Here is a 19876-nt window from a genome sequence, read left to right as displayed (position 1 = left end):
CCCTTCCTCTAAGCCCCGCCCCCTCGAGCTGGCAATCTCCCGTCCCTGTTTTATGTTGTATCGCTCTTCTTTCGATAGCCAATGGCCGACGTTCCCGCTGAAGCCCCGCCTCTTATGATGGCCAATGCCTGCTCCCTACCTTGAGGCGCTTCTCTTGTGGTATCCAATGTCTTGCATCTCTACTTTAAGCCCCTCCTTCTGAGCGGGAGAGGCTGTCAAGGACCCTCCCCTTGCGTTGACTGATTGGCCTTCTTTTCTGCGGTATCCAATGTTCTGCCCTACTTATATCCCCTTCTCTTGTAGCGTTCTATGTCCCACCTCTTTCCCTTAAGCTCCACCCCTTCACTCTCAGCGCCTCTGCTCGTCTCCTCCCACCTTTCCCTTTCACCTCCCATAACCTCCCATTAGAGTCTCTGGGTTACGCCCCTTGGTTTTGTCCGTTATCCAATCCCGTTAACTACTGTGCTCCAACCTCTGTTCTCATTGGTCGTCTGGCTTCTCTGTCCGCTGCACGTGGTCCTGAACGACGGCTTTGCAGGCCCGTGACGGCCGGAGGGCTGAACTTCCGTTGGCGCAACGCCCAATAAGCGCGCGCCGGCAGGCTGCCCAGGTAGCCGCCCCCGCCCCCTCGGCGTCCCGCTCCCGCCCCCGGCTTCGCCTCCCGCTGCCGCCGCTGCTGCCCCCGCCGCAGCCGCTTTCCGCGGCCTGGGCCTCCTGCCGTCAGCATGCCACACGCCTTCAAGCCTGGGGACTTGGTGTTCGCTAAGATGAAGGGCTACCCTCACTGGCCGGCCCGGGTGAGGCCGCGCGGGTGATGGGGCCGCCGGGGGGGGGTGGGGCAGCGGGGGCCCCGGGCCGGAGGCAGGCGCGCACCGGAGGGCAGGGGGTGTCCTGGGCCTGAAGAAGCTGCGCCCCTGGGATCTGGGGTTCCTAGGATCTGGGGGTGTCCGGGGCCCGCAGCGGCCGCGCCCTGGGGGTCTGAGGGTCCTGGGCTGCAGGGAGCTGCGCCCTAGGGGTCTGGGGGTGTCCGGGGCCTGCCGGAGCCGCGCCCTGGGGGTCTGGGGGTGTCCGGGGCCTGCAGGAGCCGCGCCCCGGGGTCTAGGGGTCCTGGGCCTCAGGGAGCCCCGCCCTTAGGGTCTGGGGGTCCTGGGCTGCAGGGAGCCGTGTTCTTGGAGTCTGGGGGTGTTCGCATCCTGCCGGACCCGCCGTCTGGACCTGCAGGAGCCCCTCCCGAGCTCTGGGGGTCCTTGGCCTCAGGGAGCTGAGTCCTGGGGTTCTGGGGGTGTCCGAGCCCTGCAGGAGCCGCGCCCCGGGGTCTGGGGGTCCTTGGCCTTAGGGGGCCACGCCTAGGTGTTCTGGGGCTGCCTGAGCCCTGCAGGAGCTGCGCCCTGGGGTCTGGGGGTCCTGGGCCTTAGGGGGCCGCGCCCAGGGGTTCTGAGGGTGTCTGGGGCCTGAGAGACTCTCGCCCTTGTGGTGTGGGGGGCCTGGGGCTCAGGGAGTCGCACCCTTGGAGTCTGGGGGTGTTTTGGGCCCGAGGGAGCCGCACCTTGGGAGTTTGGGGGTGTTTGGGGCCTGAAGGAGTCGCTTGCCGACGTTCTAGGGGTCCTGGGCCTGAGGAAGCCGTGTCCTGGGGCTCTGGGGCCTGATAAATTCTCGCCCTGGGGGAATGGGGGTCCTGGACCTGAGAGAGCCGTGCTGTGGTGGTCTAGGGGGTGTCCTGGGCCCAAGGGAGCCGCGTCTTGGAGGTTTGGGAGTGTCCAGGGCCTGAAGGAGCCGCGCGCCAATGGTCTGGGGGTCCTGGGCTTGAGAAAGCTGTGCCCTGGGGTTCTAGGGGTATCTAGGGCCTTAGAAACTCGCCCTGGGGGTCTGGGGGTCCTGGGCCTGTGGGAGCTGCGCCCTGGGGGTCTGGGGGTGTCCTGGGCCGGAGGGAGCCGTGCCTTGTGTATCTGGGGGTGTCCGGGGTGCCTCGAGGAGCCAGGTGCAGGGTGTCTGGGAGGGTCTGGGACCTGAGGGACCCTCGCCTGAGGGTCTGGGGGTCCCAGGCCTGAGGGCTCAAGGTTCAAGTTTGAGCAAAACTGGGTAACTTGAGATTTGAGGCCAGGGGTCAGATGTGATGGGAGGCTGAACACTCCCTTGCAGGTCCTGCAGAAGCCCAGTTTTGAGGGGCTGGGGAGCCGAGGGCCATGTGCTAGGGGTCCATGGTTGGAGGAGGCAGTCACGGGGGAAGGCTGAGGGTCTAGGCTAAGGGAAGCTGGGACTTCTGAGTGAGGTGCTGGGGTTGGGGTAATGGGGCTGGAGGCTCTGTTCACAGGGTCATTGGGACTCGGGGAACTAGACCTTAGAATGAAGTCAGCATCGGGGCTGTTGGGGTACCCTGGGAACTGGCCCTCTGTGGGGAGGAGGATGTAGAAGCTGGTTTTGGAGGGACTTGACGGTGGGGTGGTCCAACCCTAATGCTTGAAATGGAGACAGGCCCGGGCCCAGGGAGTGGGAGCGCATCTGAGGGAAGGGGGCTGGCTGAGGGGACCTTGGATGCCCCTTTATGGAAACTGGGGTCCCGAGGACCTGGATAGTCCCAGGGGTCCTGGCTTGAAGGATGTTCTGCACCTTGGAGTCCCAGGTATGGAGGGGGTGAGTTCCAGGTCCTGAGCGGGACAGGCCAGCGGGGAGCAGGGACCCCAGGCTTTTGTCATCCCCAGGACTTAGGGCTGAGTCTCCCAGGGCTGAGGTTGGTGGAGTTGGCCGGGCAGGACTGAGGAATTTGGCACTGGGGGTGGAAGGCTGGGGCAGCAGGGAGGGGCTGTGGAAGGGGAGGCCAAACGGTGCCCTGGTCCAGAACTAGCCCAGGGCCGAAGCTGGCGTTGCCGCTGGGATGGGTGGGCCTTGGAGTACCGTGGGCGGGTCCTGGGTGAGGCAGGAGGAAAAGGGGCCTGTGAAGCATGCCAGGCGGGTCCTCGGGTGGACTGAGTTTGGGATGCTTCTGGTGGGAGAGGGATGCTGGGCCTGGCTGCCCATGGCCAACCCCAGGGGCCAGGACTCTGAGAGTAGCTCCGAGGAGACCTGGGCAAGAAGGAGTGGGGCAGGGAAGATCAGGAGCCCCCCAGAAGCTGGAGAGGTGGATGGGGAAGGAATGCATTGGGAGCGGAGAAGCCACTCTAGCCTGCTGTGCTTGCGCTGACTTTCTTGGGGGAGACCAGAGCAATGCAACTTTCCAGGCACTTCCCTGCCTTTCCCAGCTCTCTTCTTCCCAGAGCACTCGCTTTTCTCTACCCCGTCCCCCCTTCTCCAGCCTCCTCTCCTAGCCCCAGACGTTTCCAAGCACCTGATTGGAGGTGAAGGGGCTGTTAGCCTCCTGTGGGGAGGTGACTGACAGCTGCCGGAGCCCATGGGCCTGCAGGGAGAGGGTGGGACTTCCTGGATGCTCAGAGCCGTTTCTTGTAGCCCACCCCCCACCCTCTGCATCCTTGGAGCTGCCAGCTGCATCCCCTGGGGGACCACCCGTGAGCCCCTCTTTGCGGGAGGGGTCCCCAGGGAAGGTCCTGGGAGTCCATAGACGCTGAGCTTGGCCCCACCCCCTGGTTGCTTCAGAGGGCCGGATCTGGCTTTGCTCAGGTAGAGCACCTGCCCTGGGTGGGCCAGCTCTCTCCCTGGCGTCGGGGGAGATCTCTCTGGATGAGGCACAGCTTTGCAGTGGAGGGGACACAGAAGAATGCAGCTTCCCATTGGGAAGGGGCTGCTGCTTCCCGGGTTGAAGGCTCCCCTCCTCCCAGCATGATTTGCCCCAAGTAACTTGGATGATTTCTTGGTGATTTCCTGGGTCCGTGGGTAAAGCCACCCCCTGACTGGCCTCTCACTGCAGATCGATGACATTGCTGACGGCGCCGTGAAGCCCCCACCCAACAAGTACCCCATCTTTTTCTTTGGCACACACGAAACGTAAGTGTCTCCTGCTGGGGCTTGGTTTTCTCCTCTGGTGCCTCCTGGGGTGGCCACACTCACCTGAGACTGGCCCCGTTTCTCTTCTCCAGAGCCTTCCTGGGACCCAAGGACTTGTTCCCCTATGACAAATGTAAAGACAAGTACGGGAAACCCAACAAGAGGAAAGGCTTCAATGAAGGGCTGTGGGAGATCCAGAACAACCCCCACGCCAGCTACAGCGCCCCTCCGGTGAGTACCTGCGGCGGAGAGCCAGCGCGAAGGGTGCTGCTGAGGCCAGAGGAGGCCTCCAGACAGGGTCTCTCGCCTGGGCACTGTGGACACATGGGGCTCGATCGTTCCCTGTGGTGGGGCGTTCGGGGCCCCGCAGGTGCTGAGTGTCCCTGGCTACCACCTACTCCATGCCAAGGCCACCACTACACCATTCATGGTGATGACAGATGGCCCCAGACATTGCCCAGTGTCCCCTGGGTGGAGGGGAATGGGACAGAATCAGCCCTGGCAAGAACCCCTGCTCTAGAATCAGCCCAAGTTTCTTTTTTTTTTTTTTTTTTTTTGAGACAGTCTCATTCTGTCGCCCAGGCTGGAGTGCAGTGGCGCGATCTCGGCTCGGCTCACTTAAAGCTCTGCCTCCCGGGTTCACGCCATTCTCCTGCCTCAGCCTCCCGAGTAGCTGGGACTACAGGCGCCCGCCACCACCATTTTTTTGTATTTTTAGTAGAGATGGGGTTTCACCGTGTTAGCCAGGATGGTCTCAATCTCCTGACCTCGTGATCTGCCCGCCTCAGCCTCCCAAAGTGCTGAGATTACAGGCGTGAGCCACTGCACCCAGCCTTTTTTTTTTTTTTGTGAGACAGAGTCTTGCTCTGTTGCCCAGGCTGGAGTGCAGTGGTGTGATCTTGGCTCACTGCAGTCTCTGCCTCTGGGTCCAACTGATTCTCCTGCCTCAGACTCCCTAGTAGCTGGGATTACAGGTGCTCTCTACATGCCCAGCTAATTTTTGTATTTTTGGTAGAGACAGGGTTTCACCATGTTGGCCAGGCTGGTCTCGAACTCCTGAACTCAGGTGATCCACCCGTCTCAGCCTCCCAAAGTGTTGGGATTACAGGGGTGAGCCACTGCGCCCAGCCAGCCCGAGTTTCTAACAGAGTGTTGTCATAGCTCTCTTAAAACTTTGTTTCTTAGGTAAACACATTTTTTTCTTTTGAGAACAGTCCCCTCTTCCACTGTTACTGCCAGATTTTTGAGGAGTGAAAAGGCCATAGTGTGTAGACGTGAGCGTTCTCAGGTGGAAAAAAACATCAAGAATCAGATGACATCTCATTGGCAAATGGGTTTCTGGAAATAGTCAGGGAAAGAAAGGAATTTAGAAAAGTGGAAGGCAAATGGCTAAAAGGCCGTGGAAGGATGGGAGAAAGGTGCCTTACTCTTCAGTATTTTGGGGTGAGATGGGGAGTGGGGAAACTGGGTTGGGGTTCTTTCCTCTGCTGTAACCACACTGTTTTTGAGGTTTCTGTGAGAGGCTGGGGGCCGGGGGTAGCCCAGGCTTAGCAGGGGCAGGCATGAAGTTGGCGGGGAGGCCCAGGTAACTGACCACAAGCCAGGGAAAGCTTGGCCATCAGGGAAGAAAAGGACACCCAAGGTGGTCTGAGCGGAGGAAGGCAGGAGGGGCCCAGACTGGCTTTTGCGAGTGGAGGATGGAGTCTCTTTGTGGTGCCTGGTCCTGCTTGAGAACCCGAGGTCTTGAGGCGGCCCGTCTGTGCCTCTGCTTCGTCTCGGCCTGGGCTGGGTGGTACCTGTGAGCATTTGCTCCAGGATCCGCAGATGTTTCGACGGTGGCACCTGCCATGCACATATGTCATGGGGACCAGGAGCAGTCAGGCACAGTCCTTTGCCTTCTGGGAGCTCATGGTCCAGAATTGAGGATTCACTCAACAGTTGTACTTTGAGCGCTGAGGATCTGGCAGCCCCTTCTCAAAGGTCCGGGCCCCACTGATGTTGCATGCTGAGGGTATTTTACTTTAACACCTGTGGTGTGTCCAGAAAACTGAGGTTTCCCTGGTTCATACTTGCCGTCTTTCCCCAGGCTGTGCCTGTCCCCAGCCTGGATGGATAGGTCGGAAATCCTTCAAGGTAGCTGTTGCATGAGATCTTTTTCTGGCCCCAGGTCAAGTTCTCTTTGGTTCCGTCCTGAGCTCATTACCTCCTGGTGAATCATCACACCATTTAATATTTATTGGACACCTACAGCTTGCTAAGCACTGTATGGAGGCCTGTCTTCGAGGAAAGGAAATTGAACAAGCCCTGTACAGATCCCCCAAGATGAGAAGTAGCTTTAGTTGAGGCCACTGCTACTCTTAGCTTCTCTAGCCCATCTATGCTTCCAGATGGAACGTGTGTTTAAGATGCAGATTCCTGGCCGGGCACTGTGGCTTACGCCTGTAATCCCAGCACTTTGGGAGGCTGTGGCTGGTGGATCACGAGGTCAGGCGTTCAAGACCTGCCTGTCCAAGATGGTGAAAGCTAGTCTCTACTAAAAATACAAAAATTAGCCCGGCGTGGTGGCAGGTGCCTGTAATCCCAGCTACTTGGGAGGCTGAGGCAGGATAATTGGTTGAACCCAGGAGGGAGAAGTTGCAGTGAGTCAGGATTGTGCCACTGCACTTCAGCCTGAGCAACAGAGCGAGACTCAGTCTCGCGGGCGCCTGTAGTCCCAGCTACTCGGAGGCTGAGGCGGGAGAATGGCGGGAACCCGGGAGGCGGAGCTTGCAGTGAGCCGAGATCGCGCCACTGCACTCCAGCCTGGGCGACACAGCGAGACTCCGCCTCCAAAAAAAAAAAAAATGCAGATTCCTGGGCCATCTTTCTAGAGGCATAGATTTAATCGTGTAGGACAGGAGCCCTGAAGTTTTGTCCTGGATGCTCCTTTTTTTTTTTTTTTGAGATGGAATCTTGCTCTGTCGCCCAGGCTAGAGTGCAGTGACGTAATCTCGGCTCATTGCAACCTCCACCTCCCGGGTTCAAGCGATTCTCCTGCCTCAGCCTCCTGAGTAGCTGGAATTACAGGCGCCCACCAGCATGCCTGGCAAATTTTTTTTTTTTTTTTTTTTTTGAGACGGAGTCTCGCTCTGTCGCCCAGGCTGGAGTGCAGTGTCCAGATCTTGGCTCACTGCAAGCTCCGCCTCCTGGGTTTACGCCATTCTCCTGCCTCAGCCTCCCCAGTAGCTGGGACTACAGGCACACGCCACCTCGCCTGGTGAGTTTTTTTTTTTTTTGTATTTTTTAGTAGAGGTGGGGTTTCACCGTGTTAGCCAGGATGGTCTCGATCTCCTGACCTCGTGATCCGCCCGTCTCGGCCTCCTGAAGTGCTGGGATTACAGGCTTGAGCCACTGCGCCTGGCTACCTGGCTAATTTTTATAGAGATGGGGTTTCACCATATCGGCCAGGCTGGTCTCGATCTCCTGACCTCAGGTGATCCGCCCGCTTCAGCCTCCCAAAATTCTGGGATTACAGGCGTGAGCCACCATGCCTGTCCTGTCCTGGATGCTTGTGATGTAGCCGGTACATATCCAGTGTTGAGAAGCACAGCTTTGTGGAAATCCAAGCGGCCCCCTTTTTTTTTTTTTTTTTTTTGAGGTGGGGTCTCATTCTTTCGCCCAGGCTGGGTTACTGTGGTACAATCATGGCTCACTGCGGCCTCAACCTTCCACACTCAGGTGATCCTTCCTCCTCAGCTTCCTAAGTAGCTGGGACTTAAAAAAAAGAAAAAGGAAAGATGCAGATTCGTCGGCTATTTTCCTAGAAGCGTAGATTTAATTTGTGTAACCCAGCTAATTTTTGTATTTTTTGTAGACATGAGGTTTGACTGTGTTGCCCATGTTGGTCTCAAACTCCTCAAGTAATCCTCTCACTTTGGCCTCCTAAAGTACTAGGATTACAGGCAGGAGCCATTATTCCCAGCCCCTTCTCTTTTTTCCATCTTTGAAGTTATTTGTTTGTTTATTTATTTATTTAGAGATGGAGTCTTGGTCTATTGCCGAGGCTGGAAGGCAGTGGTGCAATCTTGACATCCTGCAGCCTCCGCCTCCCGGGTTGAAAGAATTCTTGTGCCTCAGCCTCCCAAGTAGCTGGGATTACCAGCATGAGCCACCACACCCGGCTAATCTTTGTATTGTTAGTATAGGCAGGGTTTTACCATGTTGGACAGGCTGGTCTTGAACTCCTGACCTCAGGTGATCCGCACCCCCTTGGCCTCCCAAAGTGCTGGGATCACAGGCATCAGCCACCGTGCCCCGCCTATTAGTTTATTTTTGTGTTTTGAGTAGGAATACAGACGTTAAAAATTCAAAAGGAACAAACGGGCCTACAGTGAGAAGCCAGTCTCACTCCCGTTCCTGCCTGCTGGTCACTCTATTTTATTTTCCTCTGAAGATAGCTGCAGCTCCCAGTCCCGTAACATCCTTCCCAGATTCTTCATTCCTAGAAAGCCATCCCCAGTTTTCTGTTTTTAAGCATGTAATTCTTTTTTTTTTTTTTTTTTTTTTTGAGACGGAGTCTGGCTCTGTCGCCCAGGCTGGAGTGCGGTGGCCAGATCTCAGCTCACTGCAAGCTCCGCCTCCCAGGTTCACACCATTCTCCTGCCTCCGCCTCCCAAGTAGCTGGGACTACAGGCGCCCGCCTCGTCACCCGGCTAGTTTTTTGTATTCTTTAGTAGAGACGGGATTTCACCGTATTAGCCAGGATGGTCTCGATCTCCTGACCTTGTGATCCGCCCGTCTCGGCCTCCCAAAGTGCTGGGATTACAGGCTTGAGCCACCGCGCCCGGCCTTAAGCATGTAATTCTGAACTGTGTTTTATTCACCCAACTTTATATCTTGAAACTTGGTCTACACCATGATGCAGAGAACAGGCTCATTCTTTTTTTTTTTTTTTTTGAGACAGAGTTTCGCTCTTGTCGCCCAGGCTGGAGTGCAATGGCACGATCTCTGCTCACTGCAACCTCTGCCTCCCGGGTTCAAGCAATTCTCCTGTCTCAGCCTCCCGAGTAGCTGAGATTATAGGCACCCACTACCATGCCTGGCTAATTTTTGTATTTTTAGTAGAGACAATATTTCACCATGTTGATCAGGCTGGTCTTGAACTCCTGACCACAGGTGATCCGCCCACCTTGGCCTCCCAAAGGGCTGGGATTACAGGTGTGAGCCACCACATTCCAGCCCAGGCTCGTTTTTTTTTTAACAGCCTTAGCGCAACTAGTAATGCTACCAAGAGCAGACAGGAAGGCCTGGGTCCCATCCCCTCGCCAAGCCAGTAGGTGAAACGTGGCAGCTTGGCCTGGTTCCAGTTGCATCGCCTTTTGGTCTCATAGTAATCCTCAGAGTGGCCCAGACGGGAGGTTTTTTTTTTTTTTTTTTTGAGAATGTGTCTCGCTCTGTCACCCAGGCTAGAGTGCAGTGGTGTGATCTCTGCTCACTGCAACCTCCACCTTCCAGGTTCAAGCGATTCTCCTGCCTCAGCCTCCTGAGTGGCTGAGATTACAGGCACCCACCACCACGCCCTGCTAATTTTTTGTATTTTTAGTAGAGATGGGTTTCACCATATTGACCAGGCTGGTCTCGAACTCCTGACCTCGTGATCTGCCCACTTCGGCCTCCCAAAGTGCTGGGATTACAGGCATGAGCCAGCACACCCAACAGCGGAAAGTATTTTTTCCATTGAGTAGATGAGCAGAATGAGACTCAAGGGGTTGCTCAGATGTGCCAGGTGTGATGGCTCACGCCTGTAACCTCAGCACTGTGGGAGGCCAACGGGGGCGGATCGCTTCAGGTCAGGAGTTCCAGACCAGCTTGGTCAACATGGCAAAACCCCATTCTACTAACACTACAAAAATTAGCCAGGCTCATGCCTGAAGTTCCAGCACTTTGGGAGGCCGAGGAGGGGTCACCTGAGGTCAGGATGTCACAACCAGACTGACCAACAAAATGAAACCCCATCTCTACAAAAAATACAAAAATTAGGCTGGGTGCCGTGGCTCATGCCTGTAATGCCAGCACTTTGGAAAGCCGAGGAGGGCAGATCACGAGGTCAGGCGATCGAGACCATCCTGGCTAACATGGTGTAACCCCATCTCTACTAAAAAAATATATAAAAAATTAGCCGGGTGTGGTGGCGGGCACCTGTAGTCCCAGCTACTCTGAAGGCTGAGGCAGGAGAATGGCGTGAACCCGGAAGGCGCAGCTTACAGTGAGCCGAGATCCGACCACTGCAGTCCAGCCTGAGCGACACAGTGAGATTCCGTCTAAAAAAATAAAAGAAACCCCGCCTCTACGCAACTACAAAAATTAGCCGGGCTCACACCTGTAATCCCGGCACTTTGGGAGGCCAAGGAGGGTGGGTCACCTGAGGTCAGGAGGTCAGAGCAGACTGACCAACACAGTGCAACCCCGCCTCTACAAAAATATAAAAATTAGCCAGGTGTGGCGGTGGGCACCTGTAATCCCAGCTACTCGGGAGGTTGAGGCCAGAGAATCTCTTGAACCCAGGAGGCAGAGGTGCAGTGAGCTGAGATTGTGCCAGTGCACTCCAGCCTGGGTGACAGAATGAGAGACTCTGTTCCCCCCAAAAAAAAAAAAAAATTTTGCTTAGATGCCCAGGGGAACCCAGCTGGTATCTGAGGCCTTGTAGACATAGGCCACGGTTTCTCAGCATCAGTACCTTATAACAGAATATAGCAGTGATAGTTGGGGCAGGTCATTCGGCCATTCTGCAGCATAGGGTCTGTCCTGGGCACTGCAGAGTGTGGGGCAGCATTCCTGGCCCCTACTCACTCCATGCCAGGAGCGCCCATCACTAATCTTGATGACCGGAGTGTCTCTAGACGTTTGCCCTAGAAGGATCCCACCTAATACATCCCTGTTGCTTGGTAGATGAAGAGGTAGAGAGACCAAGGTTCTCAAGCTTGTGAGCAACAGAGCTGAGCTGGGGTCAGAAACCAGGGCCCCCAGCTCGCGGTCCTCCCGACTCCCAGATCCTCCGACTCCCTGGCCCCCCATCTCCCAGGCTGGCATTCTTTTCCTTCTGGCTGGTGCAAGCCCGGGGCAGGCCCTGGAGGATGCGGGCCCCTGGGAATAACCTCTCAGAAGTGGGAGCTGGGAGGCGCAGTGGCTCACGCCTGTAATCCCAGCACTTTGGGAGGCCGAGGCAGGTGGATCACCTGAGGTCAGGAGTTTGAGATCAGCCTGGCCAACGTGGTGAAACCCCATTTCTACTAAAAATACAAAAATTAGCTGGGTGTGGTGGCTGGTGCCTGTGATCCCAGCTACTTGGGAGGCTGAGGCAGGACCATCGCTTGAACCTGGGAGGTGGAGGTTGCAGTGAACTGAGATCCTGCCATTGCGCTCCGGCCTGGGGTACAGAGTGAGACTCCGTCTCAAAAAAAAAAAGAAGTAGGAGCTGGGACCAAGAGCCTGTTGTATGAGCAGGTGGGCCTGGGAGGCAGGCCTGGCTCTGCCCTGTGCTCACTGCGAATCTTGACCATTGACATCCCCTCGGTGAGCCTCAGTTCCCTTTTCTTTTTTTTTTTTTGAGACCGAGTCTCACTCTGTTGCCCAGGCTGGAGTTCAGTGGCATGATCTTGGCTCACTGCAACCTCCGCCTCCCAGGTTCAAGCTGTTCTTCTGCCTCGGCCTCTCTAGTAGCTGGGATTACAGGCATCCACCACCACACTCAGCTAATTTTTATATTATTTAGTAGAGATGTCACTATGTTGGCCAGGCTGGTCTCAAACTCTTGACCTCAGGCGATCCTCCTTCCTCGGCCTCCCAAAGCGCTGGGATTACAGGCATGAGCCACCATGCCCGGCCCTCAGTCTCCTCATCTAAAACAGAGGATTTGGTAGTGCTGGCCTCTCAGCGGGCTCCTGGGAGAGTCCAGTGAGAAACTACACGTCGACACTCAGGAAGCGCTTGGTGTATGGCAGAGGGGATATTTGGGAACAGGGAGGCAAAGCTGGATTTGACCTTTCCTTTTCCAATTTAGTCATACCCCTCTCCCTGATCCTCCAAGACAGCTAGAGAAATGAGCTGTTTCCCTCACTCTCAGCTGGGGGGACTGGAAGTTGGCTGGCTTTGGCCATTTTTTGTTGTTGTTGTTTGTTTGTTTTGTTTTGTTTGAGATGGAGTCTCACTCTGTCACCCAGGCTGGAGTGCAACGGCACGATCTTGGCTCACTGCAAGCTCCTTGTCCCAGGTTCACACCATTCTCCTGCCTCAGCCTCCCGAGTAGCTGGGACTACAGGCAGGCGCCCGCCACTGCGCCCCGCTAATTTTTTTGTGTTTTTTTAGTAGAGACGGGGTTTCACCGTGTTAGCCAGGATGGTCTCAATCTCCCGACCTCATGATCTGCCCGCCTCGGCCTCCCAAAGCGCTGGGATTACAGGCGTGAGCCACCGCGCCCGGCCTGGCTTTGGCCTTTTATTGCTGGGTTCTTCTCTGTACCTACAGCATTTGTGTCCTCCAAACCTCTTGGCGTGGGTTAGATTTCCTAAAACCTTTGCTGTTCGACCCCAGGACACCCAGGGGTCCCGGCTTTATCCACATGCACAATGTAGGGGAAGTCACTTCCCTCCCAGAGACTCAGTTTCCCCACTTGTGGGACATGCGCAGTCTTCCCAGTTGCCTGACGGGGCTGCGGAGGCACAGAGTAGGTCACAGTTGGTCAAGAGGAAGGAGGGTTTTTTGGTCTGTTTGTTTGTTTGAGATGGAGTCTTTTTTTTTTTTTTTTTTTTTTTGAGATGTAGTCTTGCTCTGTCACCCAGGCTGGAGTGCGGTGGCCAGATCTCAGCTCACTGCAAGCTCCGCCTCCCGGGTTCACGCCATTCTCCTGCCTCAGCCTCCCGAGTAGCTGGGACTACAGGCGCCCGCCACCTCGCCCGGCTAGTTTTTTGTATTTTTAGTAGAGACGGGGTTTCACCGTGTTAGCCAGGATGGTCTCGATCTCCTGACCTCGTGATCCGCCCGTCTCGGCCTCCCAAAGTGCTGGGATTACAGGCTTGAGCCACCGCACCCGGCCAAAGATGGAGTCTTGCTCTGTCGCCCAGGCTGGAGCGAAGTGGCACCATCTCAGCTCACTGCAACCTCTGCCTCCCAGGTTCAAGCGATTCTCCTGCCTCAGCCTCCCGAGTAGCTGGGATTACAGGTGCCTACCACCACGCCTGGTTAATTTTTGTATTTTTAGTAGAGACGTGGTCCTGACCTCAGGTGATCCACCCGCCTCAGCCTCTCAAAGGGCTGGAATTACGGGCATGGCTCACCGCCGCCCCCCCAACCCCCCCGCCCGGGCCTTGTTATTTTTTTCTTTTTCTTTTTTTTTTTTTTTTTTTTTGAGATGGAGTCTTGCTCTGTCGCCCAAGCTGGAGTGCAGTGGCATCATCTCGGCTCACCGCAACCTCCACCTCCCAGGTTCACGTGATTCTCCTGTCTCAGCCTCACGAGTAGCTGGGACTACAGGTGCGCGCCACTGCGCCCAGCTAATTTTTATATTTTTAGTAGAGATGGGATTTCGGCCTGTTGTCCAGGCTGGTCTCGAATTCCTGACCTTATGATCCGCCCGTATCAGCCTCCCCAAGTGCTGGGATTATAGGCATAAGCCACCGTGCCCGGCCATTATTTTTTTCATAGAGACAGGCAACACTTTGTTGCCCAGGCTGGTCTGGAACTTCTGGGCTCAAGTGATCCTCCTTCCTCAGGTTTCCAGCATGCTGGGATTACAGGAGTAAACCATGGCACGCGGCTAAAGGAAGGATTTTTATTTTTTATTTTTATTTTATTTTATTTTGAGACGGAGTCTGGCTCTGTCACCCAGCCTAGAGTGCAGTGGCGCGATGTCGGCTCACTGCAAGCTCTGCCTCCCAGGTTCACGCCATTCTGCTGCCTCAGCCTCCAGAGTAGCTGGGACTACAGGCGCCCGCTACCTCGCCCAGCTACTTTTTTGTATTTTTTTTTTCAGTAGAGACAGGGTTTCACCGTGTTAGCTAGGATGGTTTCGATCTCCTGACCTCGTGATCCGCCCATCTCGGCCTCCCAAAGTGCTGGGATTACAGGCATGAGCCATCACACCCAGCCAAGGAAGGATTTTTAATGAGGAGTGGCTGTGACCCAGGCTTCGAGGCCAAGGCTAGCTCATGCTTTCATCTCAGGTCTGCAGTTACTCGCTGTGATATCCTGAGCTGTTACTTGACCTCTCTCTGCCTTTTTTCCTCATCTGCAGAATCAGGCTCGTCATGCCCACCAGTTAGATGGGGGCATTGATAAGTCCTGTAACTGATGGTGGCTCCTACGTTTGTGGCACTCACCAGCTCCTCCTGTGGAAGATCCTGGGGCATCAGGGCTGGGTCAGGGGCGGGGCTGGGTGGAGGGAGCAACCTGGAAGGAACCTGGAGCTCCTCATCTCTGAGTTGCTACTCCCCACCCCCAGCCCTTGTCTCCTTACCAGGGATGCTCCAAAGAGAAACCCCAAGTGTGCGAGCCCTCCCCCGAAGGCGCTGTGGAGAGGCGTGGTCGAGATTGGCCACGAGAGCGTTATTACTCTCTGCGTTCTCCGTTTGGGGCCTGACCTACTTAGTATTACCCTTTTTAATCTTGTCAAAAATTAGACGGGGCCCTGTCGCTTGGGCCGCGAAGACGCAAGGGGGACAAAACGTGCTCGGGGCGTCGCCAAACCCGGTTCTCATTTTCCTTGTGTGCTGATTGGGGATGGCTAGCCTGCGTCTGTGCACAGGGAGGCTGGTGAGGCTGGTGTGCACCTGCTGTGGGCTCCCAGCCTCTCCTCCCGGCGTGGGAGAAACAGGCTAAGCCTGGAGGGAGCCGGGAAAGTGAGGAAGGGCCCAGGTTCCCTCCCGTGGTTCCCTCCTCCTGGCCTCCTCTCCTGACCAGCGCTGACGCCTACATTCCTCAACCCACACTTCCATTTTGTCCGGGCATTGCTACTCAGATGCTGGTCTCACCTGCAGCATCCGCCCAGCCCTGCACCGTGTTCTCCCTGCTCCCTCTGGCCCAGTCGCAACACCCAGTCATAAACGTGGTCCTCACTCTGCCTGTCCTTCCTGGCCTCATCACCCGCGAACCCCGTGACATGCCTCTAACCCGTTCTCACACCCTTATCTCCTCCATCTTACTGTCTCCTGGACGTCATGCCCCACTCCAGCCTGTCACATGCCATCTTGGTCATCACACCAGGAGAATGGGGCTTTTGTGTTTCGTAATTTTTTTTTTTTTTTTGAGACAGTCTCGCTCTGTTGCCCAAGCTGGAGTGCAGTGGCACTATCTCGGCTCACTGCAACCTTTGCCTCTTGGGTTCAAGCGATTTTCCTGCCTCAGCCTCCTGAGTAGCTGGGACTACAGGCACATACCACCACACCTGGCTAATTTTTTGTGTTTTTAGTAGAGATGGAGTTTTACCATGTTAGCCAGGATAGTCTTGATCTCCTGACCTCGTGATCTGCCTGCCTTGTCCTCCCAAAGTGTTGGGATTACAGGTGTGAGCCACTGTGCCTGGCTTTTTTTTTTTTTTTTTTTTTTGAGACAGAGTCTCTGTCACCCAGGCTGGAGTGCAGTGGTGTGATTTCAGTTCACTGCAACCTCTGCCTCCCAGGTTCAAGTGATTCTCGTGCCTCAGCCTCCCGAGTAACTGGGACTACAGGCGCCTACCACCAGACCCAGCTAATTTTTGTATTTTCAGTAGAGACAGGGTTTCTCCATGTTGGCCAGGCTGGTCTCAAAATCCTGACCTCAGGTGATCCACCTGCCTCAGCCTCCCAAAGTGCTGGGATTACAGGCATGAGCCACTACGCTCGACCTGTTTTATGATGTTTTTTTCATCGAGATAACTTCACCATTTTAATATCATTTAACAGTATACCTTGCAGTAGCTTTTAGTACCTTCTCAGTGTACCATTCCTGCTAATTCCAAGATGTTTTCTTTTTTTCTTTTTTTTTTTTTTGAGATGGAGTCTTTGCTTTGTTGCTCAGGCTGAAGTGCAGTGGTATGATCTCGGCTCTCTGCAAGCCCTGTCTCCCGGGTTCACGCCGTTCTCCTGCCTCAGCCTCCCCAGTAGCTGGGACTACAGGTGCCCACCATCACGGCCGACTAATTTTTTGTATTTTTAGTAGAGACGGGGTTTCACCATGTTAGCCAGGATGGTCTCAATCACCTGACCACCTCATCCGGCCGCCTCGGCCTCCCAAAGTGCTGGGATGACAGGCGTGAGCCACCGCGCCCAGCCCAGGATATTTTCAGTGCTCCACAAAGGAATCCTCTACCTGCTAGGTATCCCCACAATTCTCTTCCCCGCGCCAAGCCTCAGGCAACCATGGGTCCACTTTCTGTCTCTGGACGGGCCTATCCTGGACATTTCATAGAAATGGAATTACACACCGTGTGGCCTTTTGTGTCTCACTTCTGTCACCTGTGTGATGTCCTCAAGGTTCATCCGTGCTGTGGCCTGGGTCAGAGCCTGGTTTCTTTCCATGGCCAAGTCATATTCTATTGTTACACCACATTTGTTTATCAGTTAATGGACATTTGGGTTGTTTTCAGAGAATGTGGCTTTTAAAAATCTCAATTTTGGCCGGGCGCGGTGGCTCACACCTGTAATCCCAGCACTTTGGGAGGCCGAGGTGGGCGGATCACAAAGTCAGGAGATCAAGACCAACCTGGCTAACATGGTGAAACCCTGTCTCTACTAAAAATACAAAAATACAAAAAATTGGCCAGGCGTGGTGGCGGGCGCCTGTAGTCCCAGCTACTCAGGAGGCTGAGGCAGGAGAATGGCGTGAACCCAGGAGGCGGAACTTGCAGTGAGTCGAGATCGTGCCACTGCACTCCAGCCTGGGTGACAGAGCGAGACTTCGTCTCAAAAAAAAAAAAAAAATCTCAATCTTGCAGTGTGCGATAGCTCACACCTGTAATCCCAGTGCTTTGGGAGGTCAAGATGGGAGGATTGCTTAAGCCCAGGAGTTTGAGACCAGCCTGGGCAACATGGTGAAACCCCATCTCTACAAAAAAAGAGAAAAAAAGAAAAAAATTAGCCAGGTGTGGTGGGTGTGGTGGCGCAAACCTGTAGTTTCAGCTACTCAGGAGGCTGAGGCAGGAGGATCGCCTGAGCCCAGGAAGTTGAGGCTGCAGTGAACCATGATCGCACCACTGCACTCCAGCTTGGGTGACAGTGTAAGACTCTGTCTCAAAAAAAAAAAAAAAAACCTCAGTCTCTCTCTCTCCCCTCAAAAAAAGCAGTTATTGAGAAAATAAGTGACCTGAAATCACTCGGTCAGGTGTTCCATGCTGGCGAGGCTGGCCTGTGTGCTGCTTGGTGCCTTTGCTGGGAGCTGTGGCAGCACAGCTTGAACTTGGAACCGCATGGACTTGTCTGTCTCCCCAGTAGACCATGAGCTCCCCAACAGCAGGGACTACGTTTTAGCTGTCTTAGCAGGTGTCCCATGATGTTTGTTGGAGGATCTAGCAGGTGTCCCATGATGGTCCCCGAATGAATGAGTAATGAGGCTGAGGCAGGAGAATTGCTTTAACCCGGAAGGCGGAGGTTGCGGTGGGCCGAGATCGCACCATTGCACTCCAGCCTGGGCAACAAGAGTGAAATTCCATCTCAAAAAAAAAAAAAAAAGAAAAAAAAACGCTATCTGCCGAGTATGGTGGCTCACATCTGTAATCTCAGCACTTTGGGAGGCCAAGGCGGGCGGATCACGAGGTCAAGAGATGGAGATCATCCTGGTCAACATGGTAAAACTCTGTCTCTACTAAAAATACAAAAAATACACCTGGCGCTCATACATCTTCCTCCCACAAACGTGAGCCACCCACGGCCTAACTCTTCATCCTCCACCACCTCCACTCCCTTCTCTGTGCCCCATATGGGTTTATGTCTGCTTCTTCCGGTTCCCAGGGGGACCTTTATTGGTGCTGTTCCTGTTCTCTGGAACGCGGCTAGCTCCTACCCCTTCCCATGCTTCTGACAACTCCTCTGTGAAAATGTCATATCCTCCGAGGGGCCTCCCCGACACCCAATGCTAAATGCTCTCCTCTCTTTTTCTCTCTCTCTCTCTCTTTTTTTTTTTTTTTTTTTTAGATGGAGTCTCACTCTGTCACCCAGGCAGGAGTGCAATGGTGTGATCTCGGCTCACTGCAACCTCCGCCTACTGGGTTCAAGCAGTTCTCTGCCTCAACCTCCCGAGTAGCTGGGATTACAGGCGCCCACCACCACACACCTGGCTAATGTTTTTTGTATTTTTAGTAGAGACAGGGTTTTACCATCTTGGCCAGGCAGGTCTTAAACTCCTGACCTCATGATCTACCCACCTCGGCCTCCCAAAGTGCTGGGATTATAGGCGTGAACCACCGCGTCCGGGTTCTCTCTCTTTTAGAAACAGGGTCTTGCTCTGTCACTCAATCTGGAGTGCAGTGGTGTGATCACAGCTCACTGCAACCTCTGCCTCCTGGGCTCAAGCGATCCTCCCATCTCAACCACCTAAGCAGCTGGGACCTCAGGCCCCTGCCGCCACACCTCGCTAATATGTGCATCTTTTGTAGAGAGGGGGTTTCACCATGTTGCCCAGGCCGGTCTTGAACTCAAATGATCCTTCTGCCTTGGCTCCCAAAGTGCTGGGATTACAGCCCTGAGCCACCAGCCCTCCTCCTCTCTCAATCCTCACAACCATACGCCTGTGTTTTCTTCCTGCATGTCACCACGATTTGGAATTGTCTGTGTTTAAATGGCAATGCTCAGGGTCTCCCGCTAGAAAATCAGCTCCTAGGGGCAGGGGAGCATGCCACGGTCACTTCTGTGTTCTTGATGCCCCCGGCCCAGTGCCCGACACTCATGACTGCTCAGCAGACTTTGGCTGAGTGTGTGACCCAGTCACATGCCTGGCACATAGGAAGCATCAGATAGGTGTTTGTGATTTCTGTGGCTGTCACTGCCTGAGCGGGCATTTTGAGCGCAGGAGAAATAGCAGTGCCTGGACGGTAGAAGCCCGCCCAGTGGTCTTGTCCTAGTTTGGCTTCCTCCTCATGATAATTGAATGACTTAAAAAAAAAAAAAGCAACCATTTCTTTTCTTTATTTTTTTGAGACAGAGTCTCGCTCTGTCGCCCAGGCTGGAGTGCAGTGGCGCGATGTCGGCTCACTACAGGCTCCGCCTCCCGGGTTCACGCCGTTCTCCTGCCTCAGCCTCCCGAGTAGCTGGGACTACAGGCACCCGCCACCACGCCTGGCTAATTTTTTGTATTTTGTAATAGAGACGGAGTTTCACCGTGTTAGCCAGGATGGTCTCTATCTCCTGACCTCGTGATCGGCTCGCCTCAGCCTCCCAAAGTGCTGAGATTACAGGTGTGAGCCACCGCACCAGGCCCGTTTCTTTTCTTTCTTTATTTTTCTGAGACAGAGGCTCACTGTGGCCCAGGATGGAGCGCAATGGCGCAATCTCGGCTCACTGCAACCTCCACCTTGCCGGTTCAAGTGATTCTCCTGCCTCAGCCTTCTGATAGCTGGGATTATAGGCACCTGCCACCACACCGAGCTAATTTTTGTATTTTTAGTAGAGATGGGGTTTTGCCATGTTGGCCAGACTGGTCTCGAGCAGCTGACCTCAGGTGATCTGCCTGCCGCAGTCTCCCAAAGTGCTGGGATTACAGGCGTGAGCCTCTGCGCCTGGCCAAGGCAACCATTTCTGAACCTCTTGACATGGTTTGGTCACTGCCCTAGGTGTTCCACCTCCCACTTCCATGCTTTCCTGGTCATAGGCCTCTGAGGTCAAAACAGCCATCCCCATTGCCCAGATGTGGTCACTGAGTCACGGAGAGGTTGAAGTCACTTGCCCCAGGTTTAACCCTGAAGCCCATGGCCCAACCCCAGTGCCCACCATACACGAAT

At 54.9% G+C, this 19876-nt stretch overlaps 1 protein-coding gene across 5 annotated transcripts in view; it reads left to right on the top strand.

Annotated features, from left to right (window-relative positions):
• Window positions 1–585: 585 nt before the first annotated feature.
• Window positions 586–19876, top strand: part of HDGFL2 (HDGF like 2) — a 36115-nt gene continuing 16824 nt past the window's right edge. For 3 of the 5 annotated variants that reach the window (XM_033195708.1, XM_033195707.1, XM_033195709.1), the window contains exons 1-3: window positions 586–797; window positions 3860–3936; window positions 4029–4167. In XM_033195708.1, the coding sequence (XP_033051599.1) occupies window positions 726–797; window positions 3860–3936; window positions 4029–4167 (288 nt within the window). In that variant the 5' untranslated portion in view covers window positions 586–725. Of the gene's footprint in view, window positions 798–2924; window positions 3613–3859; window positions 3937–4028; window positions 4168–19876 lie in introns of those variants that run through there. The other 2 variants (XM_033195711.1, XM_033195710.1) reach the window with 2 other exon arrangements.

This window comes from Trachypithecus francoisi, unplaced genomic scaffold, assembly GCF_009764315.1.
Source record: "Trachypithecus francoisi isolate TF-2019V2 unplaced genomic scaffold, Tfra_2.0 Lachesis_group5, whole genome shotgun sequence".
NCBI lineage: Eukaryota > Metazoa > Chordata > Mammalia > Primates > Cercopithecidae > Trachypithecus > Trachypithecus francoisi.
This window is presented reverse-complemented; position numbering and strand designations above follow the sequence as displayed.